The sequence below is a fragment of the Tetranychus urticae genome, chromosome 3 (genome assembly GCF_039701765.1).
Source record: "Tetranychus urticae isolate SD_2017Ah chromosome 3, NJAU_TeUrti_SD_1.0, whole genome shotgun sequence".
Taxonomy (NCBI): domain Eukaryota; kingdom Metazoa; phylum Arthropoda; class Arachnida; order Trombidiformes; family Tetranychidae; genus Tetranychus; species Tetranychus urticae.
Genome location: NC_142960.1, coordinates 4,853,472 through 4,870,828, shown reverse-complemented (window position 1 = coordinate 4,870,828; position 17,357 = coordinate 4,853,472). Strand labels below are relative to the sequence as shown.

At 33.1% G+C, this 17,357-nt stretch overlaps 5 protein-coding genes across 5 annotated transcripts; 1 reads left to right on the top strand and 4 right to left on the bottom strand.

Annotated features, from left to right (window-relative positions):
- Positions 1-3: 3 nt before the first annotated feature.
- Sec71 (ADP ribosylation factor guanine nucleotide exchange factor Sec71) lies at positions 4-5,056 on the bottom strand. The gene is made up of 3 exons (XM_015939107.3): positions 4,036-5,056; positions 1,624-3,960; positions 4-1,546 (listed from the first exon to the last, which is right to left on the bottom strand). Exons 1-3 carry the CDS (start codon positions 4,697-4,699, stop codon positions 324-326), a joined length of 4,224 nt encoding a protein of 1,407 aa, XP_015794593.2. The 5' UTR covers positions 4,700-5,056; the 3' UTR covers positions 4-323.
- Positions 5,057-5,520: 464 nt separating this feature from the next.
- Positions 5,521-8,535, bottom strand: LOC107371123 (TBC domain-containing protein kinase-like protein). The gene is made up of 3 exons (XM_015939108.3): positions 8,260-8,535; positions 6,370-8,159; positions 5,521-6,298 (listed from the first exon to the last, which is right to left on the bottom strand). Exons 1-3 carry the CDS (start codon positions 8,486-8,488, stop codon positions 5,963-5,965), a joined length of 2,355 nt encoding a protein of 784 aa, XP_015794594.1. The 5' UTR covers positions 8,489-8,535; the 3' UTR covers positions 5,521-5,962.
- Positions 8,536-8,578: 43 nt separating this feature from the next.
- mio (GATOR complex protein mio) lies at positions 8,579-10,558 on the top strand. Its single transcript, XM_015939110.2, has one exon. The coding sequence runs from the start codon at positions 8,894-8,896 to the stop codon at positions 10,526-10,528; it is 1,635 nt and encodes a 544-aa protein (XP_015794596.1). The 5' UTR covers positions 8,579-8,893; the 3' UTR covers positions 10,529-10,558.
- Positions 10,529-12,936, bottom strand: LOC107371124 (uncharacterized). Its single transcript, XM_015939109.3, has 2 exons — positions 11,880-12,936; positions 10,529-11,821 (listed from the first exon to the last, which is right to left on the bottom strand). The coding sequence occupies exons 1-2, from the start codon at positions 12,693-12,695 to the stop codon at positions 10,652-10,654; spliced, it is 1,986 nt and encodes a 661-aa protein (XP_015794595.2). The 5' UTR covers positions 12,696-12,936; the 3' UTR covers positions 10,529-10,651.
- A 493-nt stretch (positions 12,937-13,429) lies between these two features.
- nes (lysophosphatidylcholine acyltransferase 3 protein nessy) lies at positions 13,430-16,763 on the bottom strand. The gene is made up of 8 exons (XM_015939112.3): positions 16,461-16,763; positions 16,128-16,235; positions 15,935-16,041; positions 15,290-15,606; positions 15,091-15,199; positions 14,695-14,781; positions 14,308-14,610; positions 13,430-13,894 (listed from the first exon to the last, which is right to left on the bottom strand). Exons 1-8 carry the CDS (start codon positions 16,567-16,569, stop codon positions 13,529-13,531), a joined length of 1,506 nt encoding a protein of 501 aa, XP_015794598.2. The 5' UTR covers positions 16,570-16,763; the 3' UTR covers positions 13,430-13,528.
- Positions 16,764-17,357: the final 594 nt, after the last annotated feature.

The following is a 17,357-nucleotide window of genomic DNA, read 5'->3' as shown; positions in this document are numbered from 1 at the left end:
TTATTAATAACCTTTAAAAGTTTAATCTCTTTAATTTTCATATAAACTAAATGATACAATTAGACAGTTTTTAATAAGAAATTTGTGATTAATATTATGATAAATCAATTTGATAAAATTTGCATAAATAATTGTGATGCTAATTTAACATGGAATTCCTAAGAAGAAAAATAATTTTATAAATTTTGTAGGGAAATATGATTTTTTTTCAATTTTTAAAGATGAAATTAAAGCCCAGCTTAGTTGATCAGAACGGAATATTTAAAGTAAGAACTTTTTGTTTATTATTTTTTCAGAAAGTATATTTAATTATAATTATTTAGTTAATCACATTGAAAAGTCATGGTCAGAGTCTCATTATCAAATTGCATTCCACATGAGATGACCAAATTTTCCATACAATCGGTTGCAGATTTTGCAAGTTCCTTATTACCTTCTGTCATACACCATAATAATCTTTCATATAAATCGTAAAGAAGCGATGTTCCAAGAACAGAATAATACTGAGTGAAAACGTTGATAACTGAGATGAGAGCGATGTTACCAGTTGTTGTCATCCATTCAATTTTTTCTGCACTACTTTCAGGTCTTTTCATTTGATCAATGATCTTGAAAATTATTTCAAATAAATAGTTCCACCAATGCTTTTGAAAACTATCTCCATATGATTTGATAATTTCAAACATAACAGTTAAAGCACGGGTACGCACATCCAGTTTACATTCAGATACAAGACGTTCGAGACCAAAGAGCAGAGGAGACCAGCCTCGGTTCCATATTTTGTCAATTTCACCAACTATGTCAGAGGGAACATCTGAATTCACTTGATTAGTCTGATCTAAGACAACATCTAAAAATCTATTGGGTTGATCAGCGATATATTTTGCACAAGTTCTTATCATACTGATTGCTTCGATACCGGTATCAGGAAAATTTTGATTACAGGCAAACTCGGAAAGGCACTTAACTGCATCTTGGAATGAGTCAATCATAAGATGGAAATAATTTTCATAGTGAACGTTAATAATTTCAGAAGTCTTTCGAAAAGATAATTCAACAATCGATTGATTTGCCTCTTTTGCTGCCAAACTGAAAATGCTGAAGATATTTTTCCATCCAGATTTAATGTTTTTAGCTTGCGAGGTAACCATTTGTCCGATACAAGCCACAACCAAATATCTTACGTCAGGACTTTCATTATGTTCCATAATATGTTCAAATGGACGAAGGAAATCTTTTTGAAACCGGAAATTGGCGAACTCTCCTTTTTCAATAAATTTCATTGATAATTGACGAAGAGAGTCAAGGGCAAAAGAAGCAACCGCCTCATTGCCAGAGCAGCCGACTTTATTGAAATGAATACCTAATTTTTCCCATATCCTGGACCATTGAAGCCTAATTCTACCCATGTTATAATAAGATATTTCCACTAGTTTTTGAAGACTGAACATTCTTGGGTGAGAACTCGATGATAACTCTTCCAAAGAGACTTTACATAGAGCATCCACAAAGTGAACAATTGCATCTCCATCAAGTCTTGTAGAGCCTAAGATGAAAATCAAAAACAAAAAAAAAGATTAATATGTTTCTTGGTTTATTTGATATTTGATTTCAATGAAATACCTGTGAAAATTCTGTCCACCGCAACTACAACGCTTTGTGAACTTGTTTCATTTAAAAGCTGGTCATCTTTTTTATGGAATGTAGTGTTGGTTCGTGACGCAGAGTCACTGGAGAAGATTGAAATTCCTTCAAATCTGGATATGCTTACATTAGGAAATGATGTATTGGATGTGTTTAAAAGAGAAGGTTTAACACCGGTGCCAATAAGTTGAGCTAGTTCAAGTTGAGAGATACATCTAAGAATTTCAAGCCAAGATTGACCCAAATAGTTGCCATCGGTGTGAGCTACTGCTATCAATGTTTTGATTGTGTCAATGTTTTTAGTTTTCATTTCAGTGTGACTGGACGTTGTTGTTAATAAACTAAATTGAGCAAGAGCTTGCACATAAGCTTCTCTTGCAAGATCCATATGAAAAATACAGGCGATTCTGATGGCACAACGGATACCTTCAAGGCACAGAGAGGCTATTTCCATGTCATCATCACAATCTTGAAGACCAACACTGAAAGTGGCTAAAAAGGGAGTCCATGCTATTTCAAACATAGGTCGAACATGTTCAAGATGCTTTGCTGATGTAAAAGGTGCTTCAACATGGGCAACACTTTCCATTAACACTCGGGCAGTTTTAGCCATCTGTTCAATCTCCATGTTGTACAATAATCGTCGCTTTTTCAAATTAGTTACATCTTTATTTAGTTTCCATTTCATTCCATGATCACCTTTCATTTTGATTTCACTTTCAGCTATTTCATCATAAATTTGTGATAGATATTCTTCAGGTAGATCCTTGCTATCATTGATACCTCGATTCATTCTAATGTATTGTTCTTTGGTCATTTTATTTTTAACTTGAGAACTGTGAAGATCAGTAGTTAAAATTATTATTGAATAGGCCAGAACATAAGCTGTATCAGCGCTAGCAAACAGGGTATCATTTGGATTACATTCACAGTATCTTGATGCAAACTTTTCCATCAATCTATCGATTTTTTGAGCTTCTCCGGGTAATCTAAAACCTTCTAAAAATAGCCTTAAAGCTGATACAATATCACGATTGCTAAAGTCCATCTGATCAACATATGCGTACATGACTTCTTTATTGTTAGGATCATTATCACCAAGATATTCACCAATCAATGTTTTATCCAGTCTATCGTTAGAATGGAAAAATTCAGCTATATCCCATGCAGTCTCGCCAAGATAGCCATGTTCTTGGAGGAATGAAAGACCCCGCTTAGGTTTCCAGTTGAAAAGATCGATTCCTTGTTCAATAATTTTCTTTTGGTTTTTGACGACTTCAATTTTTTCTGGATTGTCATAATCATCTGATGTAGTATGGATTCCATTATCATCGCCGTTTTCTTTGGGTTGATTTTGATTCAAGTTAGCCATTTGATGAGGGTTAATGTAAAGATCTTTACTCCACTCAGCCATGCACTTGAGAATAGAGACTAAACATTCCAGACCTTTGATCCTCATACTTCGTTCTTGGTTTGCTGTAACTAAAGCCATATCAAGTAATTGTCCTCTACCTTGAGCAATCCTGGACAAATCGTTGACTAATCGTTCAAAGATGTTTGCAGAGGAGAGGTTACAATCATAATTAACATAAATATCAACAACACTTTGTGCATCAGCACATATTTTAGTTAAAACTTGAATGACCATCCATTTATGTTCGAAGCTACTGGTTGGTGTTTCCAAGATATTTAAAAATATTTCTTTGAAGAATACTTCAATCTGCATTTTTAGATGCGTCTTGAAATTTTTGAGGAGAACAGAAAAAATAGCCAATGATAACTCAAAAACCTCAGGCACATTAGATACTCCATTCTTGGAGAGTGCGACACACAAGTATTGTTTTATGGCAATGGCAAATAAGTCACTAGATTGGAACACTGGTCCAGGATTTTGCAAAATAGATAGAATTAGTTGGAGGGAAAGTATCTTGGAACGAAGTTCATGAGACTTTGGGTCCAGGTGTCCTTCAGGAAGTACTTTCATACTAAGCTTACAAAGAGAGCGAAAAACTAAATATGCATCTTTTTGAGTTACATGAGTAAACTTTAGACCAGCTCCTCCTTCACTATTAGCTAAAGAGGTTGTATCGGAGGCTTCAAGGCTATCAGATGAAGGTATCCGGTGATTTAAGTGATTTGAGGCTATATGATTAGATGATGATGATGAATTAAAACTTCCACTACTTCTTTCCGGTTTTAAATCGTGTCTCTCTTCACTAGAAACAACATAATCTACCATGTCATTAACAATAGACACAACAGCTGATTCAATCTCTGTGTCGATATTTTCTTGAAAATCGGAATTTGATAAATTATCTGAAACGAGAAAGAAAAATTAATTGAAAGATACTATTTACCAGAAACCATTAAATTCAATTAAATAGACATTACCTTCAATATTTGCACATTCTTCCATCCTACGAAAGATTACATTCAACATTTGAGTTAGAGTTGCCTTTGCAGTGGTCTGGTTAATTAAATTTTTGCTTCCTATGTATATATTATAACAAGTTTTAACTGCCAATAAAACACTTCCCTCATGAACTTGACAATATTGGGAAGAAACAACGGTTAATAGGGCTTTGATAATCTGCAATTGGACTCCTTCATCGGTACTTGGTCCATGAAAACATGAACATATAGTATCAACAATAACATCAATCAGCAGTTTTTCTGGATTACGGGGATCTTGGGTATTACCGGTTATGTGACCATATGCAATCAACTTTTGGATACAGTCTAAAGCAATAATCACAATTCTAGCTGATTTCGATCCACAACTAAGCTCTAGAGGATGAAAATATTTTTCGGCATCTATGTTGATGCTATTTTCCTGGTCCTTAGGTAAGGGCAAGGCTGTTGAAAAATTTCCAGAGCTTTGATTATTTACAACATCAGGTCCCATTTTTTTCTTGATCTCATCAAGAGCTGTTTCACAAGCCTTTTTAATGTGAACATTGGCCGACTTTCTGATCTCTCTGTCGGCCAAAATTTTCTCCAATGTTTTAATTATGAACATCTTGCACGTAGTTGGAGGTCTAACGGTAAGAGACATTTTAATAGTTTGCCATTGAATGGTAATCTTAGCACTTGGCCCATGGAAAGCAAGAAAGAAGAAGAAAGGGTAAGGGAACAGATAGAGAGGCTGAGAAAAAATGAAAAAATTTTTCGGTATTCACATCAATTTGGAAGTAAATGAAGGATGATTTTCAGAATATAAGGTCCTTAGACCAGATGAAATATTGAAACATAAGCCAGTAACTTTGTAAACACAGCGGTCACAGTGAATTTTATGAACACAGGCTAAATAAATAAAGGAAAGGAACACAACCAAGGGAAACAATATTATCAGTAATAATATTTTTGACTCATTGATTCACAGAATTCCAAATTGCACTCAATACAACCCTTAGAAATCAAATAAGTTTTTATTGTCAATATTTCAATTTACTAAACATTACTTGTACATTCAGTCATCTTACTCTATCTTTCCGTATCTCTCATAATTGAATAAAATGACGCCATCTATTGATGATTCAAAGCTGCGCCTATCAAATTTATACTCAACAGTAACTATTTCATGATTTAAAGTGTGACAATTAGCTGTCAATCAGTAGTGTCCTCTATTAAATTGGATACCCGATCAGCAATAATATTAGAGGATTGACTGTATGACGAAGCATACAAAATCCATAACAAATATCTAAAACACCGCTAAGCGCCAGTTTTAAGAGTGTCGGTGTTTAAATTCATTGAATTAATCACATTTTCACACCTGAACATTCAAAAATTGATGATGAAAACAAAAATGTTGAAATCAACATTAAAACCGAAAAATTATTTAGACAATTGTATTGGCAATTGGATAAGTTGAAATTATGAAACCAACAAGAAAAATCATTTAATATCAGTATGAATTGGTTTGGATACAGTGAAGGAATGATTAAAAGTTGATCAAGTATACAACTAATAAATTAATAAATTTATTGCACGATTGAATTGAGATAATTTCAAAATCAAATGTTGATTCAAGATTTGCAAAAATCTTCAGACATTTAGAAAAATATATTCGTGTGACCAGCAGGAGTAATAAAAGAGTTTTAGAGAAAAATAATCATAATAATTGATTGATAGGATCTGTAGAATGATCCAATAGGTAATTCAAGAACAAAAAAAATTATAGACGTAATTAGTGCGTCAGTAAATAATTAACAATGAGCATCAATGAACTAGTGATTGTTATTCAAATTTCATCCCTCAAGTTGATATTTATCCAAGCAACAACTGAATGATCAGAATGAATCTTGAGTAATCATAATTAATTGGATAATCCATTAGACGAAATTTTTAGCTGCTTTGGTAGTTTGTGATCGTGTATTAAACTAACAGTTCGTCCGACCGATTCTAGAACAAGCTGTGCTGCAAGAGGAAGATCGTTGATAACCGCTAATAAATAGTAATTTTCTTTCAAATGACTTTTGATTATACTGATATCATATTCCCTAATAGCGTCTTTGATCAGACCAAATTGGTTAACATCATCCTCTGAGCGTCGATCAACAATGACTATTCTCTCGTCGTTTTCCCAGGCATCGAGTAAATCATCCATAGTTATACGAGGACAAATCTCACTTACTAATTCGTTGATTGGAAACTAAATTTCAAAACAATGAAAAAAAATATTGTTAATAGCGGATCGAATGAAAACGTTAACTTTCAACGTACCAAACCTCTTTTTGTAGCACTTGGTGGAGTTTTTTTAACAAATTTTATTGCGTCTTGGACGCATTGATCAATATTAATCTCAGGTAAATCACTTGAAATGAGTATACAGTCATTAAAGGTGTAACCAAGTAGCTGGTTTCTTAACTGGTTCAATATTGACAAACCAATGGATAAGGGAAAAGACTCGTCACCAAGCAGAAGAGTATCCCAAACATGGAATATTTTATGTAACGGTAGTACATGAGTAAACATGGTTAAAAACCAAGGAATACAATAGAGTTCTGGAGTAAAGTTAAGGTGATAAAGATGATTAAAAAGATCGACATCGTGAAAGGCAATAAGATGTGAAAATAAAGCCAAATATTCTTGAATAGTTTCAGAGTTGTCTTTAGCAAAAAATCCTCTTAAATATTTGTGTATAAAAGCGTTGAAAGATGCAAAAGCCATTGCTTCATCATGAAAATTGAGCAAAACAAAAGGAGCCGATAACGAATCAAGCCCTTGCCAATATACATAATTAGGCTCATTATGTCTTAACCAAGCTTTAAGTATTCTTGAAAATTTTTTATGGCCCTTTGGTGATGCTAAGAGATCATTGTATTGGTGACATCTTGGAATATCAACACTGATTTGTCGATCAGTGCTAGTTGGTGTTAGCTTGTCAATCTTGTCATAAATTAGTAAATCATTCCAATTAACCTCGAGTATCACAGCCCAAGCCTGAGCTCGATACATGGGAGGTATGTCGATAGTTGATGCCTTTAAAAGATCATCTCTCAAGAAAGGACTTTCATTACACAATCTCCTGAATAGTAGAACTCTTTCAACTTGATACATGAAATCGTTTTCTCGAATAATGATAGGAAGAGCTGGGTCAGCCTCAAGTTTTTTTTCTTTCTTGAATCTAGTTGATATTAATGGAAACAAAATTGTTGGATCTAGTTCACTGAGACGCTTTTTTAGATTGTCCATGGGTAAAACTTCAATGTAATGAGGGACAAATGATACTCCAGATGATGCAGAATTGGTAGAGTATGAGTTGGAACTTTGTTGATTTTCTAAAATAACTAGAGAAGGTAAACGCATGATGGGTGGATCTTGTTTTTCATCACATTCCTTGTCTCTATTTGCAGTTGAAGATAAACACCAAAAATGATATGCTTCACGGATAGTCAATGGGCATTCATCTTTACAATACTCTGATATCTTATTATATTTTATCAATTTATCTAGTGGGTAGTTCTCAGGGATGGTTGAATCGATATCAAGTAATTTCATTAATTGTTTCACAGTCGGCCTTGAGTTCACTTTAGGATTTAAACATTGGGTTATCACTTCTTGATATTTTCCAGATAACTCCGTAACATTTAGTCGCTTTAATACTTCATCAACTGTTTTACATGCAGCAAGTGTAACTGGATTGCGAGGTAGTTTTATTTGAGGATAAAGGTAGCAAAGGAGAACCAATCCGAATGACCATATATCTGACCTCTTACATGGTTTACTTTTCAGATTTATAGCACGTTCAGGAGCAACAAAACTCAAATTCTCAGGCAATAAAGCAGAGCTATCGAGAAATCTTCCATATTCAGTAATCACATTTAAAGGCCAATGTATCCATTTATAATTGCTGCCATTATAAACGATTGAATCAGGAGTAATGTTGCCATGGACTATGTTTAAACATGAATGTAGATAGTTGAGACCAGTTAGAAGATGCTTGACAATAATATCAATATCTTCGTTGACAAATTGCTTTTGGTAATACTCAAATACAAGGCAGACCTTTTCTGTAAAAACGTAAGATGAGTCATTAATTTATATCATAGAAAAATAACAATACATTTTGAAGTAGAAGAAGCAAACTTTCGAAGATAAAGATGAACTTACCATTTTTGCTACGATAACAATCAACGTATTGAACTAAATTGGGATGGCTTATATGATCCACAATTGCTTTAAAATTGCCAATAATCGAAATTGAATTAGGAGTTGTAGGAAGACCATTTGAGCCACAATCATCTGGTGAATTATGACCTGCTTTCAAAGTTATTTTACCAAACTCATATCTAACATTATATTTATTAACTACTTCGGTTGTTTCAGCCATGATCTTCATAAATATAAAAAATCAAAATAAATAAACAGCAAAGGTAAACTTGTTAAATGGAGGAGGTAAATTCACGGTTACCGGTTACAGTAACCAGAGAGACTCTCAGCTTTATCGTAATGCACTTTGTTGTCGGTTACTATAAATATCAAAACAAAACTGTTGTCAATAGAAAAATAAATCTACTTTAATATGAAACATCTTAAAATAAACAAATTATTCAATTATAATATGTGTCAAGTTTAATTATCTACGAAAAATTGTAATTACATCTAGTATCATCTCTTTCATATCTTTTTAAACTGCATTTGTTGTATTATTTTTAGTGAAACACAATGCTAACTCTTCTATCATAAACAAATGTTTACTTCTGTTTTGATAACATAATTTTACTGTAAACAAAGAGATTCGGTTATGGATACAGAATCTAAAGGCTTTGGTCGAGTTACTCTTAATTGGTCACCAGCGTCTGAGATTATCTGGACCAATGGTAGAGAACTTTTACAATGTATTGATTACAGAGATGATTACTATAAATCAATTGAAGATGTCTCCGTAAAAATGAGGGAAAGAGCCTCTCAAGATTATGGCCTTAATGAATCATATGTTCCTGATGATCCCAAACTTCGATCTCTATGGACTTGGATAGAATCTGCTAAAGAAATGTCTTCAAAGATGTCGACTTCGGACAAAAATGATAAACTTATTGGTGTTAAACAGATCCTTTTTGGTCCATCTAGTGTTGATGATTCCAGTTTAATGTTGAAAAAGAGTGACCTTAACTATGCGCAATGGACTGATCTACCTTCTAACACAAAAATACCCGTATACAAAAGTGATGAGCGAAGTCACGCTCTTTACCTTTGTGGTTGGGGTGAAAAACTAGACGCTCTTATTGATAATCTCAAATCTAAAGCACAATATACTAGAGCTGCTGCAATCTCGGTGTTTAATTTAAAAATGAGGAAAGCGATTGATTGTTTAATATCGGGTTCATCAGCTCCAACAGAGAATGGCGGTGATCCTACTTTGTCCACGGTAGCTATGGCCTTATCTGGTTATACTGGAGAGAAAAATTCGCTATGGAGAGAAATGTGTTCAGCATTTCGATCTGAACTGAATCATCCATATTTAAGAGCAATTTTCAGTTTTTTAACCTCAGAAACTGAAACATACGAAGAAATTGTTTACGATCAATCTCTCGAATTATCTGACCGTGTTGCCTTTGCGGTTACTTTTTTACCTGATGCACAATTACAATACCATTTAGATGCATACACAGCCTTGTTGGTGGAAAATGGTGATATTGATGGTCTATTAATGACTGGAATCACTTCTGAAGGATTAGATCTACTCAATCATTATGTTGAAGCAACAAGTGATGTTCAAACAGTTTCCTTTGTGGCCCTACATTCACTACCTAGTCACCATCATAAAGATCCTCGAGTACAATTATGGGTAGAAAATTATCGTAATATTCTTGATTGTTGGAGACTCTGGCATAAAAGAGCTTTGTTCGATAATGAATGGTTCAAAAGGTTAGACTATGAGCAAGTTCCAGGTCCTCAAATGTTTGTTAGTTGTAACTATTGCGGTAAAAGTGTTTCCACAATTCATACTTTACCCACCGCTAGTAATGCTAGAACAATTGGAAGCAGTGGATCGGGAACTGGAGCTAGTATCAATAATCAGCTGAGAAACAGTATGGATCATCTCCATTCATTAACCAAGGTGTCTTCTGCAGTTCATAAAGCTCGAATACAAAGTTGTCCAAATTGTCGTAAACCATTACCAAGATGTTGTATTTGCTTGACACAATTTGGAACTCCTACTAGATTTTCAACAAGATCAGATTATTCCAATACTTCTAATGATCCAAAGAAAAAAATTAAACCATTAAATAGTTGGTTTTCTTGGTGTCAAACTTGCCGTCACGGTGGTCATGCTAAACATATGATGGACTGGTTCATGGAGCAATCGGAATGCCCTGTCAGTGGCTGTCCTTGTCGATGTATATCTCTTGATACAATAGAAAATTTTCAAAGTTGATAAATAAATGAAATGATTTTATTTGCTGAATGATTTGTGGAAAGGGCTTTACAATTAAAGGAGTAATATTTAATCATTCGAGAAAAAAATGTATCGACGCGTTTGTGTGAGGTAATATAGGTATTATTCTGCTAGGTCATGAAGCGACATAGGTTGAACCCACATTGGAGGGGATAACATTGGCGTGTCTGTCACAGAACTGGAAAAAGGTTCATCTTCTTCACCAGTGTTCATGACTAAGGGCTCAAATCTAGGGAAATCGTTATCTTGTGACACAACGAAATCTGATTCTTCTCTCATTTTGTCAGCTCTCTCACTTTCATCATCGAACTCTACTGTAAACATATCGTTGGCAAGACTTACAGTACTGTTCAAATTTATATCATTATCTTTATCGAATTCATTATCGGATAAATCTTTGTCATAATTTATCGATAAAACTAAATCACCAATGCTTGAGTCGACAGCTTCCATATCCGCCTCAGTAGAAAATTGTGGCTGTGGAGAAGGAGTAGGAGGTGAAGGTGGTTTCTGAATTTCTTCAGGTTCCGATTTTTGCACAGATTCTTGCTCTGATTTTGCAGAAAAAGTAGGAAGCTTGCCCTTCATCATAAGTTTCATATGTTTTTTCCAGCACAGCTGCCATTCATCTTTAGGGATATGAACAATTGGTTTCATTGCCAACTTTCTGTCACGGAACGGAAAATGAGGACCAAAGACATTTTCATCCACAGGTTCTATGATCGTTGTTGAGCTTTTATTTGGTTTTTCAGTTTTTTTGGAATCATCGTGACGCTTCGATTTGTTTTTAAGTGCATCTCTTTCCCTCTCTCTTTCTCTTTCTTTCTCTTTCACTCTTTCTCTAATCTTATCTCTACTGTGGCTACTCGACTTATGTAAAGAATTCTTCGTTTTCTCTCTATCTCTATCTTTTTCTCTATCTCTATCTCTATCTCTTTCCCTCTCTCTATCTCTATCTTTCTCTCTACTTCTCTCCCTATCCCTCTCTCTGTCTCTTACAACTTTTCTATCTCGGTCGTCTTCTCTGGAAGTTTTGGATTCTTTTTCGGAAGATTCTCTATTCTTTTTTGACCTGTTCTCTTTATCTTTCTCTTCGGCCATCCTCTTTTTGATTTCAGCTTCAATGGCTCGTTTTTTCGATTCTTTTTCTCTTTCCTCTTTTTCTTCTTGTTCGCGTTGACGTTTAGCATCTAATTTTTGCATTTTAGAAAGAGAGCGACTCTTGCTTACAGAGTAATTAAGCTCTATTGTACCATTCATTAATACATGACGCTGAAAGAAAAAAAAGCGAATTAGAAACACAAATAGTTTGAAAATGAGTTATACTCACATTAAAACATCGATTGTGTTTGTTTGTTTTTAAATGATCTTCCGCATGGCCTTGGCTTCCTAAAAGAACGCCACAAACTTGGCAAAAATATCCCCGAACAGGCATGAGTGTGTGAGTACCTTTGATTTCAACTGGTATCTTTTTTATATCGAGCTCGATTTTAGGTTTGATTTGACTTTTTCTCCATGGTTCTTCCTTTGTTTCACAGGCTTTCCAGTGTTTATCACTTTGCAGATGTTGCAAGTATGAACCAAGATCACTGACAAATATATCACACTGTTTACACCAATGGCAGCCAGGATCATTGAATACTTTAAAGCTGATATCCTCATCATCATCAATTATAGGAGCACCAATGAAAGGTTTTGGAATTGAAACATCGATTGTTTCTACTTTTTTCTCTTTTTTCTCTTCTTTTTTCTCCTCTTCTTTGTTCGCTCCTAATCTTCTTGATACCTCGAAGAGTTTTCCTTTAACTTCTTCGATCCTTTTTTCAACATCTTGCTGTAGCTTCAAATTTTCAGCATACTGTGGACATTGATTCACATCTCTTCCGCGAAAACTACGAATTAAATCACCACCTTTCTTTGAAGTTTTTTCAAGAAGAGCTTGTAAAGATGTTAGTTGATTCCTCAGCTGTTCACGATCAGCCATATCCTGATCACGGGAAGGGGGATTGAAGTCAGATGAGGGTCCAGGTCTTACAATTTTTGGAATTCTTATTTGAGAAATTGGAAGTGGCTTGATTCCATTTGTAAGTGGATTTGGAGGAGGTTCATCTAATCCGTTATGATGGTTCCAACGTTCCTCTACCATGTCTTGAAACGATCAGGCAAATCAGAATATACAATAATGATAAAAAAAGATTAGCTAAAGTACAAAATAAAAACACAGCTTTTTGAGACGCAATTCCAGCAAAATTTGAGTATAAATGTGAAGGGCTGTGTTTGACTTGACACTCAAGCTACCACAGCATTATTAAATCAGCATAAATAACCAAGAAATATACAATTAATTTATAAAATGCATTGAGAAACAGTTAACTGGTAAATTAAAACATAATAGACAGACTGATTCATAGGCTATTTTCAAAAATGTATGTTAAAAGATGTGGCTCCATCTCTTGGCCAAAGGAAATATTTTATTGTTTACTTGTTTACTTCGGTTAACCAAATAAGTTTTCCGAAAGATTATTGCTCATTTCATCATTTAATAATCTCATTCTAGCATTCCAAACTAGTTAAACATGACTGGAAATTGTTTTGTTTCATTTGAAACGCAAACTGATATCTTTCTCAACATTATTTATTTTGGGAATCTCAACTTTAGACTTTTCAACTATCACTTAAAGGATTGAACTTGAGCTTTGTTAAGAAAAGTTTTGTGTACTTAAGATAAAGAAGATTAGCAAGATTTGAACTCTGCTTTTGTTTAAACTATTTCTCGATGATTTGAGATTTGGATCTTGTTCAAACAATAGATAAAATAATTTATAACAATAACAAACTTATAAATGAAATAAATGAAATAAAAAGTAATTGACAAATGTCTCAAGTATAATAAGCAATATTTATAGACAAGAATATATATATGAATATATATTTTAAATTCACATTGAATTTAGATTGAACATCATAAATAATTTTAAATTATTCAGCTTTGCTTTTAGACGCTTCTTGTGGTTCATCTGACTCTAAATTAGAATCAGAATGCGCTGGCCTGGATGAACTTGCATTATTTGACTGAGACCGGGTGTAAGGAAGAATTAAAGAATGGACAAAGGGTGAAACAATTATCCATGATATGTAAAATAAGTGTCCAGAAAAATAAACGTGCGCCAAAACGGGAACCCATTTCGTATAAGTAAGTAGTATGAAAGGAGCAAGACAATATCCAAACATATAGACGGTGTAAATGTGAAGAAAAGCCAATATTGATAATCGAACATAGCTTTGATTAAGAATATTGTCCAATGTTTTGTTGGATCGTCGAAGTTTTTGCATAATTGCCGTAACCTTTAAGAAACGAAAAATAAGAAATTAGAAACAAGTAAATAAATTTGGAGAGTTACTGTTGGAATTAAATGATAGAAACAACACGAAAAATTGCATGCTATTGATCGTTTGAAAAAGCAATTTAAACTTTTTCCAAAATTTAGTCAAACTATGCAAGCTTATTATTATTTAGAGTCATCAGTTATTCATCGATCCAAATCGTTGGAGACAATTTTTGACAGTTTAAAAAAACAATTACTTATTAGATAATAAGTTATGAATCAAACTTATCAATTGTAATTATAAAGTTGAAAATGATAAATCGATGACAATACATAATAAACTAGCAATATAATTACTGATACAATATCTGTTGTTATAAGTGATGTAATGATATTGTATTAACTATCAGACTATTGATTATTACAGCTTACCTCCCACTCCATTTTCATGATCATAAACTCCATTCCAAAGGTAACATAGTAACCTGATTTCCAGCCATGCCAAAGTGCAAGATATGCTAAGGTAGCTGCATGGCTGACAATCCTATTGCCAAGAAACTTCAAGCGCTTGAAAATGTATTTGCCGGACCAATGATTCGTCGTTATATTGAAGGATCGAATGATCCCGCCGAAGGTGGGAGTAGTTTCAAAGAGATATGGATCTGCATTGCAATAGTTTCTGAATGTTTTACTCTGCTTATCATAAGTGAATCCAGACATGATTAGGCTTCCCTCCTAAAGACATTGAATAAGTGAATAAGGAAAAAATTAATGGATGAATGGTTAGGAGAGAGATATTGGAAAATGTCGAAAACTTACAGAGAGAATCCAAATACCAATATACTTGCAAGTTTGGATCTTAGTTGTTAATGCAATTAATGTGAAGCTCATGAAAAACCCAGATGCCTAAAGTTGAATGAATTTAGTTGAGCAAGATTATTTGTTGATCATGGAATAAGAAAGGGAGAAAAATAGAATTGAATAAATGTAATTAGAAGTGATTTTAGGTGTGGTTTGAAGGGAAATTCAATCTCAAGGTAAAAATTGCAATATGATTAGAAGATTAGGGTGTATACAAGAAATAACCTAGTCAAAGAATAGAGGGAAAAGGTCGAGAATAAGTTTGCATTAGGTGCATTAGTCATAGTTATTTTTTTCTGAAAGGTCTTGTCAGGTTAGTTTAGGATCATTTGGGTATAATAATTCAAGGCTTACTTTGAAGTAATCAGATAACAAAATAGATGGAGGACAATATTTTTCTCCGATAACATAGCAAATTAAATATAAAACTCCAAGTCCAAGCTTTTTGGTAGCTTGATTTGCACTGTAAAATGAAAAAGATTAGAATATTAGTCAATGATAATTTGTCATTATTAAAATATGATCAAATGTAGATCAGTCAAGTGATTCATACCATATTTTGTAAACATTTTCCTTTCCATTTAAAAATTCTTGAAATTTTTTATACTCAAACTGAGGTCCCACCAGGAATGAGAAAGGAAGGTAACAACATGCAAATAATTCAAGAAATTCAGGAGCTTCATATATTGGTGCATCATTTTTTATTGGTTCACCATTAACAGTTACTTTCGCTTGAATTCTTTTGCCATCATAAAGATCAAAAGCTATTGCAATTAAGCGAAGAGTTAAAACACATTGAGGAATAGTCCATTCGAAGCTATAATCATTTGATTTCATTTGAGTAAGAAAATAACCGCATAACAAGTAGGCCTGGGTAAATGATTAAAAGAGCAAAGAATAAATATTAAAAAGTGTCAAATTCATAACAAATAAATGTTGATAGTAATTCATATGGATAATCAATTTCGGACTAAATATTAGTTAGTAGAAGTTCAATAACTGAATAGTCGGATGGTTTATAATCAACTGAATTTACACAGATAATACATTGCACAAAGATATTGTAATAAATTAGGATTTGGATTTTTCCACATAAGTTTTAGTCCGAAATATATAATCATCTTTTGTCCATACATCACTATAATTTGTCTGTTAGTTGTGATTGTGATTATTAAACTAATGTTATTTATTAACTTACCGAACAAAAAACATAAGCAAATTTAACAGAAAATTTAGAATCGCCAAACCATTTAAGCACAAAATACATGGTGAGAATTGTAACAGTCGTATGGAAAAAATCATAACCTAAGAATAAATAAAAGCAATTGATTTGTTAAGAATAAAATTTGTACACAATGCAAGGTTGTAGCAAAATTACAACAGCAACTTACCATGATTGAAAAGTCCCAAAGCCAAACCAGAAACGATGAAGAACAATTTCTTTATCAATTTACTTCTATTGACAATGCAATAATTATAAATAATGGCTATTGGATAACCTATGTAAATAATAAATAAACAAAAATCATGCAATTAGAAATAAGATCAATGTAATGAAAATCAAGTTGATGACAGATGGATGATAATAGTTTTAGAGGCTAAAAAGATTATAATGCATGTGTTTTGATTTGATTAATGTCAATGACTAACAATGTTAGAGGAATGTAGACATGATAAGTTCTGTCAATGAATAGAAAATTGAAAAATGCAGTGAATTGACTTACCAGCTAAAAGTGTAAAAAAGATTTTAACTGCATTTTCATTGGCACCTAATGTTCTAGAAAGGTATCCAATTAATGAATAAGATGACGATGAAGAGGAATCCAATTCCATGGTGGATTAAATTATGGAAGCAGTGTAAGGGTAATGAAAAATAAATGAAATGAAAGCTTTTGCTGCGTCAGCTGAACGAAATTTTACATGATTTACAAAAAAAACCAAATCAGTTAAATTTAATAGGAAGACCTTTAGATCATACTGGTGAGTTGTTTTATTTAACCATGCACCGATAATACACTCTGTACTCAGAATTCAATAACATTCAGTATCTACATCAGAGATTAGATAAACAATACTATAAATTGGATTTCATGAATAAAACCGTAATGCTAAAGATGCTCACGTCAGTGGTAACCGGCTACCTAGAGGAGAGGTAACCGATACTGGTTACTCTACCCGGTTGCTTTTATTATTAAAAAATTAAATTTAATCATTTGAAGTGATGATTTAAACACTCTTCCAAAAATCGAAAATAGTGATCAATTTGAATTACGGTTAAAAATGAGACTCAAATTCAATTCGTTTTTGTATTTACAATTGTAAATTAATTTCCGTCAATTTTCAGAAAATATACAGAGGCACCTATCGTTTGGTAAAATAAAAACTAACCCAATGTTTTTGAAATATTTTTTAAACTTACATTGTTAATCAAGTGTACGAAACATTTTTAATGCAAAATTGTTATTTTTATCATTATTGCCACCGAAGTAATTAAATATCTATTATTTACCTTGGAGCAACGAATATAAATCTTTATTTATTTATCCATAAATCAATGTTTCATCTTTGCATGATCACTGGATCTAAACTTACCTAGGTTTCATTTGAATGATCTCGAGTTT